This window comes from Fundulus heteroclitus, chromosome 4 (assembly GCF_011125445.2).
Source record: "Fundulus heteroclitus isolate FHET01 chromosome 4, MU-UCD_Fhet_4.1, whole genome shotgun sequence".
NCBI lineage: Eukaryota > Metazoa > Chordata > Actinopteri > Cyprinodontiformes > Fundulidae > Fundulus > Fundulus heteroclitus.
Window position 1 is genome coordinate 39,069,647 of NC_046364.1, and position 16,063 is coordinate 39,085,709.

Genomic DNA, 16,063 nt, shown 5'->3' on the forward strand with positions numbered 1-16,063 from the left:
CCGTGACAAAGGGGGCTCTTCAGTTGAACCTGGCATGTTTGAGCTTAAATGTTTCAGCCTGCTTGGGCTGCTTTTGGGTGGGGAACATCCCTTGTTGATGTCAGCCTGACGTCTTACCAGGATTTCCCCACCAGGGAGGTCTTTGCGGTGAGTTTCCTTTTGTTTAAAGTAGAAAATGTACACGGCTTGGATTATTTGTTTAACGTCTTGATTTTGCCCAGTGTGAACTGGTAGTCTTCATTGTTCTTCCTCCTCCTCCTCATCAAGGTAAATGAAACGTTGACTTTGTGCACTTGTTCTTATTGTCTTCAGGCTTTGGTCCCCGGGTTTTGCCCCTTTGGTTTTTATATTTTCACTTTTGGATGGTGTCGCTGGAAGGCGGTTGGTGATAACTGTGCTTGCACTCAAGAGCACTTCTGTGAGATTTTGTGGGGTTGTCAGCATAGATTGACTTACATGCCCCTGGTTTCAACACACCGACGCCAAAAATCCTTAAGACTAAGGGTCAGATTGTTGGCAAATAAAATTTGGATAGGTAGGTAGGTGTTTGTGCACACTTGGCTCATCACTTTATTTTTCATTGATGCTGTGTTATTTTGTTAAGGGCCACTATGACGTCTGTCTGAGTTTTTTGATTGAGTTTTTGGATATTATTATTCTTTATTCATGCACAGAACATTTTCATGATGACACTTGAATTGTTTAGGTCACATTTTGAATGTAGTAAGAAGAATACTTTTACAAAAGTAAACAAATGCTTCTGCAGATGTCACTGTCCTTTTGAGCCAGGCAGTGATAAAGGTGAAAGTGTCAGGCGTTTCCTTACAGTCGCTCTCTAGCTCCCCCTGTAGGTGCTGTAGGAGAAACGACTCAGAAGCAGAGGGACATGATACTTTTGGTCCGTGTCAGTTATGGTGAAAACAATCTAAAGAATGAAAGGAGAAAGAAGAAAGTCCTCAAAAAACAAACACTGTCAACATCAACAATAATAAATAATAATAATAATAATAATAATAATAATAATAATAATAATAATAATAATAATAATAATAATAATAATAATAATAATAATAATAATAATAATAATAATAATAATTTCGGGTTGGATTTTCTTTTATGTATTTTGAATATTTCTTTATGTTCTTTGGGTCGTGCCTTCTTTAGTTATTTCCTAATGGTCATACTTATGCCTTTGAGTTTAAATCTTCTACGCGGTTGCTGTCATTTTAGTTAGTTTGTGGACTAAGTTCTCAGGTCATTCTTTGCACATTTTTCCCATTAAATTCCTTACATGTGTTTTTTCCCTTCAGTTCTTGCTCATTACACTCAACACCAACCCTCTCCTCAACTCATCTGTTTTCATTAGTTTTCGTTGTTCTTCATGCTACTAGTGCTTCTGTTTATCTCTCATTCCTCCTCTATGCCTAATTATGTTTTCCCTCAGCTTCTTTCTGATCCTCGATGGTTTCTTCAGATTAATATTGAGCTTTTCTGTTGTGCCGTTACTATGCCTTCATACGGCCATCGCTCCGGTGCCTCCATTCTCTCTTCCTTATCTCTGTTTTTTTATTCCTTGTCCGGTCACTTCCTGTGCTTCCTTGCCTCATCTTCTTGTGGGAGTTTTTTTATATCATTAAACTCCTGTTTGCCTCTACCACGCTCTGCACTTGGATCCTCCTTAAACCTCAACAGGACACATAGGATATACAGGTAGGGAAAAAGGCATTTGGATAATTGGTGAAAACCAGACAATACGTCCAGTTGTTTTCTGTTCAAGAATGTTCTGTCATTTGCTTAATTATTGAACATCTAAACCACCAACAACAATTAAATACTTCACCAATGCAGCCTATATTAAAAAAAAAAAAAACTATGATTGGCTATTTCTCACCTCCACATAGGGATAGAAGGAGGTCTGTCCCATGCTGGTCCAGTACTGCCCGGTCTCAAAATGCAGTTTGTACACACCAGGTTTAAACTGCTCCTGCGTGATCAGTCCTGGACATCGGCCATCACCATTTGTCGTCCTGTAAAGAAAGTATACGACTTAACATCTGAGAATGGAAAAAAATATTTTTTTTAGTGTAATTCGAGATTTTAAAAGGATTACATTTGGAGATTTATCTTTTTAAAAAGTTTAAACCTTTACAGATTTCTTGGGCTTTTGAAGTATATGTATCAGATCATCTCACAACTTTTAATCTTAAAGGCAAATACTAAATCCAAAATGCAGATTTCAAATACTGTCAAAGATTTATTTTATTTAGGGCTAGAAAATATTCAAACCAACAGGTTTTTTGAAGAAGTTTTACCTCTCTTAAAAAATCATGAATTAACTGTTTGTACAAGCTAGAAGTTTAGGACAAACTGTCTTTCTGCAATGGCCATGCCGCTCAACATGTCATGGAGTGATGAGCATCTCTTTTCTTCCACGTGTCAGGATATTCTCCAGGATGTGAAATTGATCACATGTGAAGCAGCAGCACAATTCAAAGAGACTCCCCTAACTAGCTCACAGGCAATGCCTCATTTATCCAATATTTTTGGACAGCTCAGCTTTATAGGTCACACCCAGGGCTGAATACTGCCATAATTATGGAACCAACAGCTCACTTAAACAGAACATGTCAGACAACATGATAGGCTTGAAGAATAAAAAAACAACACATTGTGTCCAATCTAAAGAAATTGAAATACAGATGACAAAGTCATTTCTAAGACATTGGGTATCCAACCACAGTGAGAATCATTATTCACAAATGGAGTAAACCTTCTGAGGAGTTTTGGAAAACGCATTCTGTGAATGATTAGACAAAAGTTAAATAATATCTTGGGATAAAACTAACACATTTCAGGAAAGAACATCACAACGACAAAGAATCACAGTGGTGTTAGAGTGGTGGTAAAGGGTTGCTTTGCTGCGTCAGGAGCTCCACGACTTGCTGTAACTGATAAAATCATGAACTCTGCTATTTACCATATGCTGTTTATGTTTTATGTTATGATCAGGCATACCTGGGTTAAATAAATGATTTGGAAGTGGCCTAGTCAAAGTGAGGACTTGAATCTCATTGAGGTCCACTGGTATGACCTTAAACTGGCTGTTCATGGTTGAAAACCCTCAACTATGGCTGAATTAAACCAATTCTGCAAACCAGTTAAATAATTAAATAATTCCTCCAGAATGACGTAACAGATTTGTTGCCAGATTTTCAAACACGAGGGGACAGTTTTCACACAGGGTCAGGCTGGTTTGGATAGTTGCTTTCTAATAAAAAATGAAATCATCATTTGAAAACTGTCCTTTGAATTTACTTAGGGACCATTAGCTAAAATTAATATTTGATGATCTGAAACATTTAAATAGTAAAAGCTGGAAACATGCTGTATATAAATGGAGGCTAATACATTGTCACAGCTATTCTATTTTTAAAGGATATTACCCAGTGGTCACTAAGTGCCAGACATCACTTGATGGATCCTGTTGATAAAGTCTGAGGGTCACGTTTGATCCTGGGACGCCCAGTGCAGTGTTCAGAACGTGGGTGGTCAGAGGACTCGGCGAGCCTGACATGGTTGTGATCTACAGGAACAGAAAACAAGACTTATATTTATCTATTTGAACCTGGAGCAAACACATTTCAACTTTTTTATATGCACTTTAAAAAAAAAAAAAACTTTAAATATGAGACAAACATGTATTTTTAAGTGTTTGTGACATGTGTCAGTTTCAGCAGCATTTAATAATAGAGTTGGCCTTGTTCTGATTTTAATTATGTCAGTATGTTGTTACATTTGGAAATAATGGAAAGAAAATAACATGCTGAACATGGTTTAATAACAAAAAAAAAAAATCAGAAAACCCAGTTTTTTCCTCCACAGCTGCAGGGATAACAACAAAACGAGGCATTTATGAGCCACCATGATACCAGTTAAAACAACTGTTAAGGCTCTTTAAGGCTCCTGTCTAGGTGAAAAAAGTATCTGGTATAGGGGTGGGGGATGGGAGACACCTGCAGTGAGGTGAAAATTTGCCAAAATAACTTCCAGCTACAGTGTATGTGACAGAAATGTGACCTAAATTGATAGGTTTTTACTCTGTCACAGGATCTAAGCCCCAAATGTCGGCAAACTGTCTGGAAATGATAATCATTCATCATTTATGATGCCAACTAACTTTCTGAAATAACATTTTACCCAGTAGAGAAGAGGTAATGATCTCTTCAAAGGAGGGTCTGAAAGCCTGATCCACAAATTCCACCTCCCAACCGTTCATAACCAAGCATTGTAATTCTGTCTTGTTACTTATTGCATGAAACATGGCCGTCCTGTGCGATCACTGCCTATCGAGTGCAGTGGGCTGAACAGAGAGGCGGACTTTGTGCACTCTGTCCGGGGAGCTGATTCTCACATAAAAAAATGTGCAGAGCTTTTAAAACTCTACACTTCATATTAAAACAGGATCTAAATGAACTGATTTTCAAAAGATTAAAAATACCCTTGACAGAGGAAGTGTATGTCAGTATACAGAAATATAAGACATATATTAATTAGAGCTTTCTGCTTACCTTTCTTTCAGCGAGAATGTGATTCTTCAGTTGCTGCAGCCTGAATGCGCTCATGTTCCCCTATAAATAACATCTGAAGTGGGTCAGCAGCCTTTACTGACGAATTTAATTGAATTTCATGGTTTGATGAATCAGATTTTTACCCGCATTACGCTTTGACGTTCTACACACTGACCCGCTCAGTATGGCTCCCAGTACACAGGAACTTATCTTTTTTTGTCAACAGTAGGCCTGTTGTGCAACAGTTTCCTTTAGTTGCACTTTTAGTTCAGCTCTTTTAACATAAATCGGGCATGGAGGGTCGGTGGGGGACTTAAGGGATCTATGAGAATAATACACTAAAGCAACTTTTTTATTATTATTATAATGAACACTATGTTTTAACAGGCGGCAGGAGGAGTCGGTGATTACCTCTGTGTAGAGGTAAAGGTTGATTTTTGTCTTTTTTTACTGGGTACTCCAGTTTCCTCCACGGTCCAGAAACATGCAAACATGTGACTGTAGGTTGACCTTTGAGTTAGACTGAAGAGCTGTCCAACATTTATGTCTGGAGAAGGCGTCTGCTCTTCTAGAGCACACTGCAAAAACGGATCTAAAAATAAGTAAGATGTTCTTAAAGTTAGTATATTTGTCCTTGATTTGAGCAGGTAAATAAGATGATCTGCCATTGGAATAAGATTTTTGCACTTAAAATAGGAACAATTCATCTCCATCATCTTATTTCAAGTGCAGTATATCTAATTATCTTATTTTAGGGGTCAAAATACTCGTTCCATTGGCAGATAATCTTATTTACCTGCTCAAATTAAGGACAAATGCACTAACTTTAAGAACATCTTACCTATTTTTAGATCCGTTTTTGCAGTGCATGTTCTTTTTTTTTTTTTTTTGACAAACTCAACAAGCATTTTGAAGTTCCAAGTTAATTTTCTCAATGTGTATGTCAAGTGATGAAAATAAAAGACCCACAGCTGGTGGAGGTCATTTTATTGCTCAATACAGCCTTATTATCTCAGCTATACGGACCTGTCCTTCTCGCTCTCGTTGATTTCTCTCAGGGGTACCCGGCTTTTACAGAGCCAGCTGCTGATGGAAAGGATTGCAGCTGTGCTTGTTGCCTTTTTTTCAGGATTTTTATCGAATAAAATCAGATTTTGTATCTGTGTCGCAAATCAGACACAGATACACACACACACACACACACACTTATGCATATATATATATATATATATATATATATATATATATATACAATACATAAGTGTGTGTGTGTATCTGTGTCTGATTTGCGACACAGATACAAAATCTGCGGACTCGTGTATATATATATATATATATATATATATATATATATATATATATATATATATATATATATATATATATATATATATATACACGAGTTCTTTATCTGTTTCTGGTGCCAAGATGATGTATTATCACACAGATATTTAGTGTCAACATTTAGAGAAATTGCTCTGCGTGGAAAAAAAGGCTGCAGTTTGCAAGCGGTTGGTAAAAGATTACAGATAAATCAGGACTCGCACAGTGTGAATATGTTACTGAGAACAGTGTCTGTACAGTCGGGGCTCTCTTTGATAAAACCATCTGAAGACGGAGTAAAAAGAGAGATTTGAGCTCAGAGACACAGGTGGTCACAAGTAGAGGTGAACTCAGCGTCTCTCCGTCTAAACCTAAGAAAATCATTGTTAAACCTTGACATCGTTTCTTCTACCATTGTCTTTTATTCTTCTTCCATTTCTGTCATGGTCTTTCAAGATAAAAACACACTAGAATGTGCTGCATATATACTTAATATGAAAATACTTTCACTACAGCAACAACGAGTATTTTCACTAGGTTTATCTTGACAGTGCAAACCAAAATATATTTAACAACAAAGGAATTATACAATTATTTATAACAACATAGGTTTCCTTTAAAAAAAGTACCACACAAGAACTCCTAAATTAGGATAAAGTTTCAAGAGCTGAACAATTCCAATAAAGTATACAACAATACACAATATTACACACTGATCGGGGGCCTTTACATGTTTCAAATATGTAGCAGAGGAGATTTGTAATCTTTCACTGGCACACCTGGTGCAGAGAAAGTACAGCGCCTTACAAAAGTAATCATACCCGTTAAACTTTTTCACATTTTGTCATGTTGCAACGACCAACTTCAGTGTATTTTATTGAGAGTTTTTGTGGCACACACACAATTTAAGACATGATTATGAAATAAAATGATGTCTTTATAAGTATTTTTTTAGCAATAAAACCCCCAAAAGTGCAGAATGGATTTGTGTTGAGCTGCCTTTTACTCTAATAACCTTAAATAAATTCCTGCGGCCTTGAGGAGCTAAACATGAGCTTTTGGCCTACATGCACAACACTATGTATGGAGCAAAACTAGCTCTGCACATGTTCTTGGACACACCGCCCCCCCCTACGGTAAAACATAGTAGTGGCAGCGTCATGCTTTGTGGATCCTTTACTTCAGCAAAGAAACAGAGGCTGGTCAGTTTGGGTGGGAAAATGTATGGAGCTAAATACAGAAATCCTGCAAAGAAAAAAACTTTTAGAGGCTGTCAAAGTATTGAAACTGGGATGGAGGGGCCTTCCAGCAGATTAGTGGCCCTAACCGTACAGTCAGAGCTGCAGTGCAATGGTTTAAATCAAAGTCTATTCCAGTGGTGTTCCAAGTTGTTCTCTATCCAGCCTGATTTTATTTTTTTTCTTGTATTTTGCGCTGTTTTTTTTTTTACCTTTAAATAAATCAGTGATATGTAGTGATTAATGCTGAAAATTGTCTCATCTGAAGAAGAGGGGGGGTGTAAGTAAACACACTGGTAGGATTGTGATCTGACTTGATTCGTTTGCATTAACCTGATCATGTGAAGTATTGCTGTCCTTATTGATCTGTGCCTTCAGCAGAATGGATTCATTTCAAGTAGCGGGGTTTCAGCGTCCAGCTTTAATTTATTTTTTGCTTTACAGATAGCGTCAGGGCATCACTCTCTCTCAGTTAATCTGAAATAATCAGGTCGATCATATTTTATTTGCATCCTCGTTGCTGGGTCAAGCAGCTGTGGTAATTATAAATCTGATCTGATATGTCCAACCGGCGGTGAGCCTCTGTTGGTGGGTGTTGAGTTGAAGGTTTATGTTTCTCTTCGTCCACGTTTGGCACCTAATCCACGTCTTTTACGTCTCCCCCCTGCGCGTCCCTCATATCTCCTCTTCGGGGTCGGAGCTGTGGCTGCTCATCTGTGACAGACAAGCAGGGCAAAAAGACAAGACACGGAGACGGGGGACGTGAAGGGGAAAGACAAAGAGGAGCTTCATTAGCTGCCAGCTCAGTATGACTCAGGGAATTTTCCTCCGGTGAAAATTGCCTGATTTCACAGGCTTGGTTCATGTGCACATCAGGAGACAGAAAGCGGACTGTCTCACGCCAACCGACTACTTTACAGCAAAACAGTGCCGCAATGTTTGGGGATTTTTCAAAGAATCATCGCACCTTCATGTCGGGGCTCTCCCTGTGGATCCGATGGCGGGAGCTGGGTGGGGAGAGGGAGGAGAGGGAATGCTCCGGACTGCTGGCCGACACGACATAGGACAGGCTGGGCGGACTGTCCTCTCTCAGGGGAGAGTCTGGAACAAAGGATGAAGGAGAAGAGGAACTAATAGGAAGCATTAGGAGTAGTGGAAAACTAATTGTGCCCTTTTTATTTATTATTATTTTGTACCAGATGACAGGCAGCCCATCAGAGTGGGAGACACAGGATGAAGGACAGCGGTGGAGTGAGTGAGAGGGTGGTGAAAGAAGGCTTGCATTGATGGTGATGGACAAACGTGTCAAATGATGATGGAGTAAATTAATGTGATGAGGAGAGCTATCAATCCCTCAAGGTCGACCGGAGTAGATACATCTCACACAAGACTGAGATTCTTCCACACAGGAAACTGACAACGTTTCTCTACAATGTGTGTATCCAGATGCTGCGACTCTGACTTTAGAGCGAAAGGCCTTTCTGTGGTCAAGAACACTTTTGTAAAGTATCGTATAACAGCTTGAAGCACGTAGTGAAAGAAGCTGCACAAAACTGAGTGTTAATTGTGTTTCCATAGATAATCAGTTTGTTAAAAGTCTGTTTTCCAAAAGGATTATGGCGCTTTATCCTTTTTTATCTGCGTACCAGGTGGCTTGCAAAAGTATTTATCCTGACTGAAACTGTTTCAAAGAACGTTGATGTTAAACCAGAAATGCCATGTATTTTATTAGGATTAAATGTGACGCAACACAAAGGAGAGAATAACTGTGACAGGGAAGGAAAATTATACAAGGCTTCCCATTTTTTTTTAAACAAATTAAAAGCTGAAAAGTTCAGCATGCCTTTGTACTCAGCCCCCTGGATTTATGCCTTATAGAACCATATTTCACTGCAATTACAAACCAAGACTTTGTGGGTATGTCTCTATCAACTTTTCATGACTTCATGACCAGATCTAGTTGGATTGGACAGAGTGTCACATCAGTTTGAACTTTGACTAGACCATTCTAACACATGGATAGAATTTGCTCCAAACCATCATAGCTGTGACTGTATGTTTAGTGCTATTGTCCTGCTGTGGATGAACCTTCACTCCTGTCTCCGTTCCTTTGCAGCTTCTAAAAGTTTTCTGTTCTTTTCTATTTTCTTTTTCCAGAATTAGCCTGTATTTGCCACTATCCATCCTTTTTTCAAATCTGACCAGCTTCCCTAGTGTTAGTCAACACGACACACAGCATGATGCTGATAGCATACCTTTTCACTATAGGGATGGCGAGTGGGATCTGTGATGCTAGTTTTTCACCACACATATAATTTTGAATATGGGCTAAAGTACATCTTTTCCCACATAATTCCAGCGCCCCCTACATGGATTAAACTGCAAACAGCATTTCAAATGACTTGTTTCACAGAGGTTCTCTTCTCTCCCTTCTCCAACTAAGCCAAGATTCATTGAGTGCACGGCTAATAGTTACTCTGGTACAAAATTATGCCACCCGAGCTGTGGAACTCTTGGCTGCCTCTCTGATTTGTGCTCTCCTTGCCTGGACAGTCAGTTAAAGTGGACGCCGCTGTATATCTGCAGCAGTCTTTGCATTTTTGAAGGACGGACTGAAAATCGTTCTGTAAAATGTTCAAAGCCTGGATATTTTTTATAACCTAGCCCAGCTTTAAAGGCAAGGCAAATCCATTTTTACAGCGCATTTCAGTACAAAGACAATGCAAAGTGCTTTACATTATTAAAATATAGGAAAAATAAAAACAGAATAAAAGCAAGTGGGAATAAAACGTAGAAAAAAAATTAACAAAATAAAACATGGGAAAATGGAAACTAAAAACAAATATTAAAAACAGTTTCCTTAATGTAATCTAAATTAAAATATTTAATTACACACAGGTGTCGTTTTTTTCTAAGAAATATGTGACTTCTAAAGGCAACTGTAATTGTACATTACAGAAAAATCTCTGAATATTTTAGCAAGGAGCTCGTTTCCTTGCACGGAGGTGTAATTGTGGTAAATGTCCACACGATGGCAGCACAATCTGCACAGTATTTTAGTGCACACACAGTTTGCTTGTAATATGGCATGTATTGCTCAAAACCATATCTCCACTAATCCACTGTGGATTCAACTTGAAGCATATCATTATAATGATGAAAACAACAGATTGATTAGTTGAAAGAGAAGCGGCTCCACTCATGCATCACGTTTCCATCCACCGCTGCCCCTGCAGCACCAATTCTGAATCATTGTGATTTGGACTGGTGCCTGGAGGGACTAAGCTAGAATGGATCTGAAAGAGGGCCCATCACACTGAGTCTGTTTTAAAGGGATTTTGATGCACCAATAGATTATCTATCGTTTGATCACAGCCCTGTGTGCTTCCACTGTCATTCTGAATGAGTGTCTCACCTTTGTGGTCATTCCTCTGTGTGTCCATCCTGTCAAGGCTGTCAAGGAGCCCATCGATCTGTGTCTTTATCAAAGTCAGCTCCTTTTTAATCACCTGCAGCTCCTCCATCCCCACTGAAGGAAAGAGAGAGAGGAAAGGAAGTGACACAGGGAATCACAGAACCCGGAGTACTGTTCAGCAGAGGTTTAGGTCTAGCCAGTACGTGACAAATGCTTCTGCTTAGTTCAGCAATGGACTTTATTGAGAGGAAAAGTTCAGCTGTTTGGGGGAACTCTATACTCCTCGCATCAATGTGTTGATGTTGCAATATGAAGGTGAGGTGTATGTTTTCCATTTGGGTTATATATCATTTATTTTTCACAGGCATTTTCAGGCAGCAGTCACAAACTTGAGTTGTGTATCTTTTGCTACAACACTTCAAACCTACCTCCTTTAGTCCTCATAAGTCCTTATCTATTGTGCATAACCTCCTTTATTTCTCACTCTTACCTCCTCATCTTGATCTGCTCACTCCTATCCCCTTTATCCCTCACCCCACCTTCTTCAAGCTTCATCCCTACCTCTTTCATTCTTCTGGTCTGTATGTTCTTTTCTGTCCCCGTCTAGTTTGGGGTGGGTTTTACTCGTTTTGAAAACTGAAGTACTAACTCAAAAAATTTCCATTGAGTCTCCAAGTGTTACACATCAGTGGACTCAATGAAACTAATGCGTACGTAAGAGTTTAAAATAAGTCTTTTTGCTATTTGATGTAAAACCCAGAGGCTGGATCTGTAGTTCAAAAACAGGTAAATTTCTAAAATATTAAATATTTTTTTACCAACTGTTTTTTTAAGACTGTGAAATTACCAATACAAGGATTAGAATAGGCATTTCACATACTCTGTGCTGCACTTTACACAGCTGATCACAGCATACCGACTGATAGACAGAAAAAGTGGGTAGGCCATATTTAATTTGATTGGATCACACATGGAGTCCCCTGGGCTCCATTGTCTGGCCCCTTCGGTTGAGAATCTACATGCTCCTCTGAGCTTATGGGTCTAATGGACACCTGAGACTTGCAGCCAGGACTCGAACCCGGGGCAGCTGCATCAAGGACTGAGGCCTCCAAATACGGTTCGTGTCCTCTATCCCTGCGTCACCACCACGGCCATATTGCCAAAGTATTATTTTAGTATTATTTTAACAGTTAGATTTTATCATGTCTTATTTATTATAATATTGCATTTCATTTTTTCCTTATTTTTATGTGATGTTTGCTCACATATTTGTTTACGTCTCTCATCTTTAATGTAATTTGCTTTACATTTTGTCCTTTTTGTTTTTTTTACAAAGCATATTAAACCACCTTATGTTTGAATATTGTTACAAATAAACTTGTCTTTCCTCATTTTTACTTTTATTAATTGAGGACCAATAATTAGATTTGTTAGTTGCCATAATAGATATTTAGATTTTTATCCTAACATTTACCAGAGAGGTAGGCAAAACAACTGGAACCTAAATCTTACTTTTCTTTGAAATACCTCTGTTAGAGTTACAATCAAGGTAGTAGTATTTTGTGCAAACTGTTTTGAACAGCCTAAATGAAACCGCCTCAACCCATTCACATAACTCACACTTGGCTGTATTTGAACTTGTGGAGTGGGCTCTTGAGCTTTTAGAGTGGGTTCTGTCTCTACTGCGTCTGTGCCCGCTTGAGTAGGAGTAGGAGTTGGAGCGGGATCTCTTGGCCCCACTTGGTCCCGAAGGGAGAGGAGAGAGGGAGGCTGGCACACGCTGGTAGTCACACGCCCTGCGAATTAAGTAGACGGAGACAGTTTTAAAAATAACTTAGATTTAACTGTGACTGCAAGCAACCAGTCTTGTCTCTGCAATATGTTTTAGGAGTCACTTAATACTGTCCAGTCCAAGTGAGATGGAAACAACACATTTGGCCACGAAGAGGACAAAATGACGGAATTGTGTGTATAATGTGCAGCAGAGAAGATGCCCATTGGTCCTGTGCAAATGTTGTACCTTTTAAAGTGACAGGTAACCCAGATCAGGGATGGTACAATTTAAAATATTCACTAAGTCAGTAAAACTGACTGAAAGGACTGTGTAGTTATGATACAGCACACGGACTGTGAACTGAAACACTCAAAACATTTTGAAGAGACAAAACTATTTTTGACTTTTTATTAGCAAAAATCAAGTATTGTTTTCAGAAATACATTTTCTGCTGAAGTCTAATAACAATCATATAAGAAAATTAAAGCGTACTCATAGCTTAGAAGAAGTAGTTTAAGGAATCAGAAATGGAGGTGCACCCAATGGAATACGGCATGTTGTGTCATCATTTATGATTACAGTGGCCGAAAGAGGACAAACTTGTAAGCTTTACATGTTTTACCTATCTGTCTTCTATGGTTGTTATGCGTTTTACCTGTATATAAAGTCGTGCTGTCGGTGGAGGGGGAGTAAAAAACAAGCAAAGGTGACTGTAGATCATTCTGTTTGGTGTTTTCTGTTATAATTGAGGATTATTCGTACCCTTTGCCCAGCGAGGGGGAAGAGAAAGTAACCAAGAAAGGAAAAAGAAGTAATAACTGGGAAAAAATGAGAGTCTATATCGATAGAGTTACCAGGTGAAGACAATTCATGGGAAAGTGGGGCTTCTAAATGGATGTGGAGGTTACTGGCTTTCTGCTGGAGAGGTACTTTAATTCCAGAGGAATGTGATTTAGTGGGCCCTCCCTAAATCACATGAAAAAAGTGAGGGAAAGGAGATTATCTTGCCGTTCTAAGTCTTAATAATATGCTCAGGGACCCACAGTGGCAGTCTGCGGGGATCAAACTGGGTACTTGCAACCTTCTCAGAGTGCAGGTACACTGCTCTAACCACAAGGCCACTCCCCCATAGTAAAGAAATAAAAATATAGATAGGAAGAATAAAGCAGACAAAATATTAAAACAAACAGAAAAAATACATTTTAAAACTATGTAATTAATCAATAAAGTTGACAATAATTATGAAAAATAAATGAGGTGATCATTAAAAAGTCGAATAAATAAGCTAATTATAAAAGGTATTTACATTTTTTTAATTACTGCTTACATTTATTTGCTGTATTTTTGTGCATTGATGTTATCCTTATGTATTTGAGCATGTACTTATTTCTATATTTTTGATTATGTCAGAGTCAGTCCTCCATCCTGTATGCACTCTGTGTATACAAAATGACAATAAAGAAAGTCTAAGTCTAAGTCTAAGTCTCCATACACTAGATCTTGGTAGATCTTACACACTGGGGCTTTAAGACTTTTTGCTTACAAAAAACCCCAAATTGTTCCATTTTAAATTCGTTTGATTGTACTAAGGATGATTATTTTATTAACAGTTGTAAGCACACATACGCTTAAGACCAAAATGATCATACCCCAGGCAATCTTTCATTATGACCAACAGGTTTCACCATGGGGAAATTCAGGCGGGACAGTGGATACCTATCTTTTTAAATCTGCTTTTGTTTAATCTGGAGTCGTTGATTTTTATTTTGAGAGGTGCTATATAAATAAAGTTTTACTTACTAACTAAAAACACATAGACAGGAAACACCAGAGTTACACACTATATTAAATAATATGAATAAAAAAGCTAATTTAAAGTTAGGTTCTAAAGCAGAAGAGAATGTACATATCAGAAAGGGAAAAAATAAACATAAATTGTGCTATTTATTATAAAAAATAATACTATTAATTATTGAAAAAGGCTGTAAATTATTTCTGTCATGCAATTTTTAATACAATGTAAAAAAATTATATATATATTCTTTTTACATTATTTTACTGTCTTGTGAGAGATGAAAAACAAACTTATCAGTTGCAGTTTTGGGCTTAGCTGTATGCATTAATTAGCTTAATATTTTTAATTTGTTTAGCATGTAGAAAATATTTAACGTTTTCAACAATTACATTTTTTCATTGATACTCAGCTACAAAGTGAAACAGTATGTCATCTAATTAATTGTATTCAGCGAAAATAAGCAAATTGTGGATGTTTAAAAGTATGAAATAAACTGGCAAAATTAGAAAGCCTCTATTAAAAATAAATACACATCCTTACACAGTTCCGCTGTTGTTGTTATTTTTTCTCTATCCAGAGAAAGGGAGGGAAAGTGTTTCCCTCTGGTGCCGGCGTCCCCTCTGTGGACCGCTCCATGTCTCTATCTGTCACTGAATGTAATTGGTTCTGTCAGGGCCAATCAATAGCTCCCCGCCAGGCAGCTAGTGCTGCAGACAGCGGGTGTATCACAGTCAACCTCTATAGTGCTTACTGAAATGACACTTTGTGCATAGCTGTTTCTACAGAAAGAGAAAACTGGCTGTGTTTTTAAGAAATAAATAAATGAAAATCTTGAGTACTCGCTGACCCACTGACCAGGTGAGACCCAAGCCACAAGATCAAAATATACCATTTATAGCTCCCTCTGCACTCAGAGTATTGCACTCCTGTTAAGTATATAAAAAAATACTCTCAGAATAAATTATAGTATTGCAGCTTCTTAGTCTCACACTGAGGAAATCCATTTTATCCGATCTTAATTAAGTTGGGTGAATAAAAAAAAAGAAATATTTGTGCCTTTAACCAAATCAACAAAGCTTCAGTATTTGCAAAATACAAAACTTGAGCATATTTGTCATTTATCCTTTACTTTTTTTTTAAGTTGATCAGAATGTCTTGGAACCTGTAATTGTTAATCAATGACATTTGGTGTAAATATGGCATGACATGCAGTCATCATTTTCTATGAACCACAAGCCTTAACGGGGACCCATATTAATCCTGCCACCAAAACCACGGTGAGCACGGTGGTAAAGGCGGGATGGTGGCACAAAAATCTCCATATTAACAACCATGAGTTGGTGTCTATATGCCATGCTGTGGTTTGGCGGGCATGAAAGGAAAATGTTTATTTTCTGTCCTACCATCATCAATATAAGCATGTGAAGTTTGCTGAAGTCTAGTGGGACTTTAACTGCAGCTGGGTGCTTTGGTCAGATGAGACTGAGATCGAATTCCGCAGAAACAAACTCTCCAGATAGATCTGAGATAAAACAAAGGGGAGTATATGGAAATGAGCTTTTTGAGATGCCAGAAAATGTTTAAAACCTGGAAGAAAAGTCAAAATGTGTTTTCATGTAGACTCTGCAGGCGGAGGATGATCTAAAACAGCTGAACAAGTAAATCAGAATTCTTATTTATCTGCCATTTGTCTAAATGTCTCTCTAAATTGGCATTAGGAGTCATTGTGGATGGCATAGAATATAAATGGGATGTATTGACAGCCTTTAACGCCTCAATGAATAAAAATATGATTTGAAAACAGCTTTTTCACCCTTTTCTGCAATTGGACAAAAAAACCCTCAAGCTTCGTCCGTTGCCAACTCAATTTGAAGACCTAAGCGAATCTGTGGTATTACCAGAAGAGAAGAGAGAATAATATAGGATACTGAACAATCTAGAGAGATTGTG

At 38.0% G+C, this 16,063-nt stretch overlaps 2 protein-coding genes across 3 annotated transcripts in view; both read right to left on the minus strand.

Annotated features, from left to right (window-relative positions):
* Positions 1-542: 542 nt before the first annotated feature.
* LOC105920700 (5-hydroxyisourate hydrolase) lies at positions 543-4,737 on the minus strand. The gene is made up of 4 exons (XM_012856320.3): positions 4,569-4,737; positions 3,444-3,583; positions 1,892-2,027; positions 543-925 (listed from the first exon to the last, which is right to left on the minus strand). The coding sequence occupies exons 1-4, from the start codon at positions 4,620-4,622 to the stop codon at positions 836-838; spliced, it is 420 nt and encodes a 139-aa protein (XP_012711774.2). The 5' UTR covers positions 4,623-4,737; the 3' UTR covers positions 543-835.
* Positions 4,738-6,293: 1,556 nt separating this feature from the next.
* Positions 6,294-16,063, minus strand: part of LOC105920699 (heterogeneous nuclear ribonucleoprotein C) — a 62,861-nt gene continuing 53,091 nt past the window's right edge. For both annotated transcript variants that reach the window (XM_036136532.1, XM_036136531.1), the window contains 4 exons: positions 12,165-12,340; positions 10,545-10,658; positions 8,097-8,230; positions 6,294-7,843 (listed from right to left, as the gene is read on the minus strand). In XM_036136532.1, coding sequence (XP_035992425.1) covers positions 7,805-7,843; positions 8,097-8,230; positions 10,545-10,658; positions 12,165-12,340 — 463 coding nt within the window. In that variant the 3' untranslated portion in view covers positions 6,294-7,804. The remainder of the gene's footprint in view (positions 7,844-8,096; positions 8,231-10,544; positions 10,659-12,164; positions 12,341-16,063) is intronic.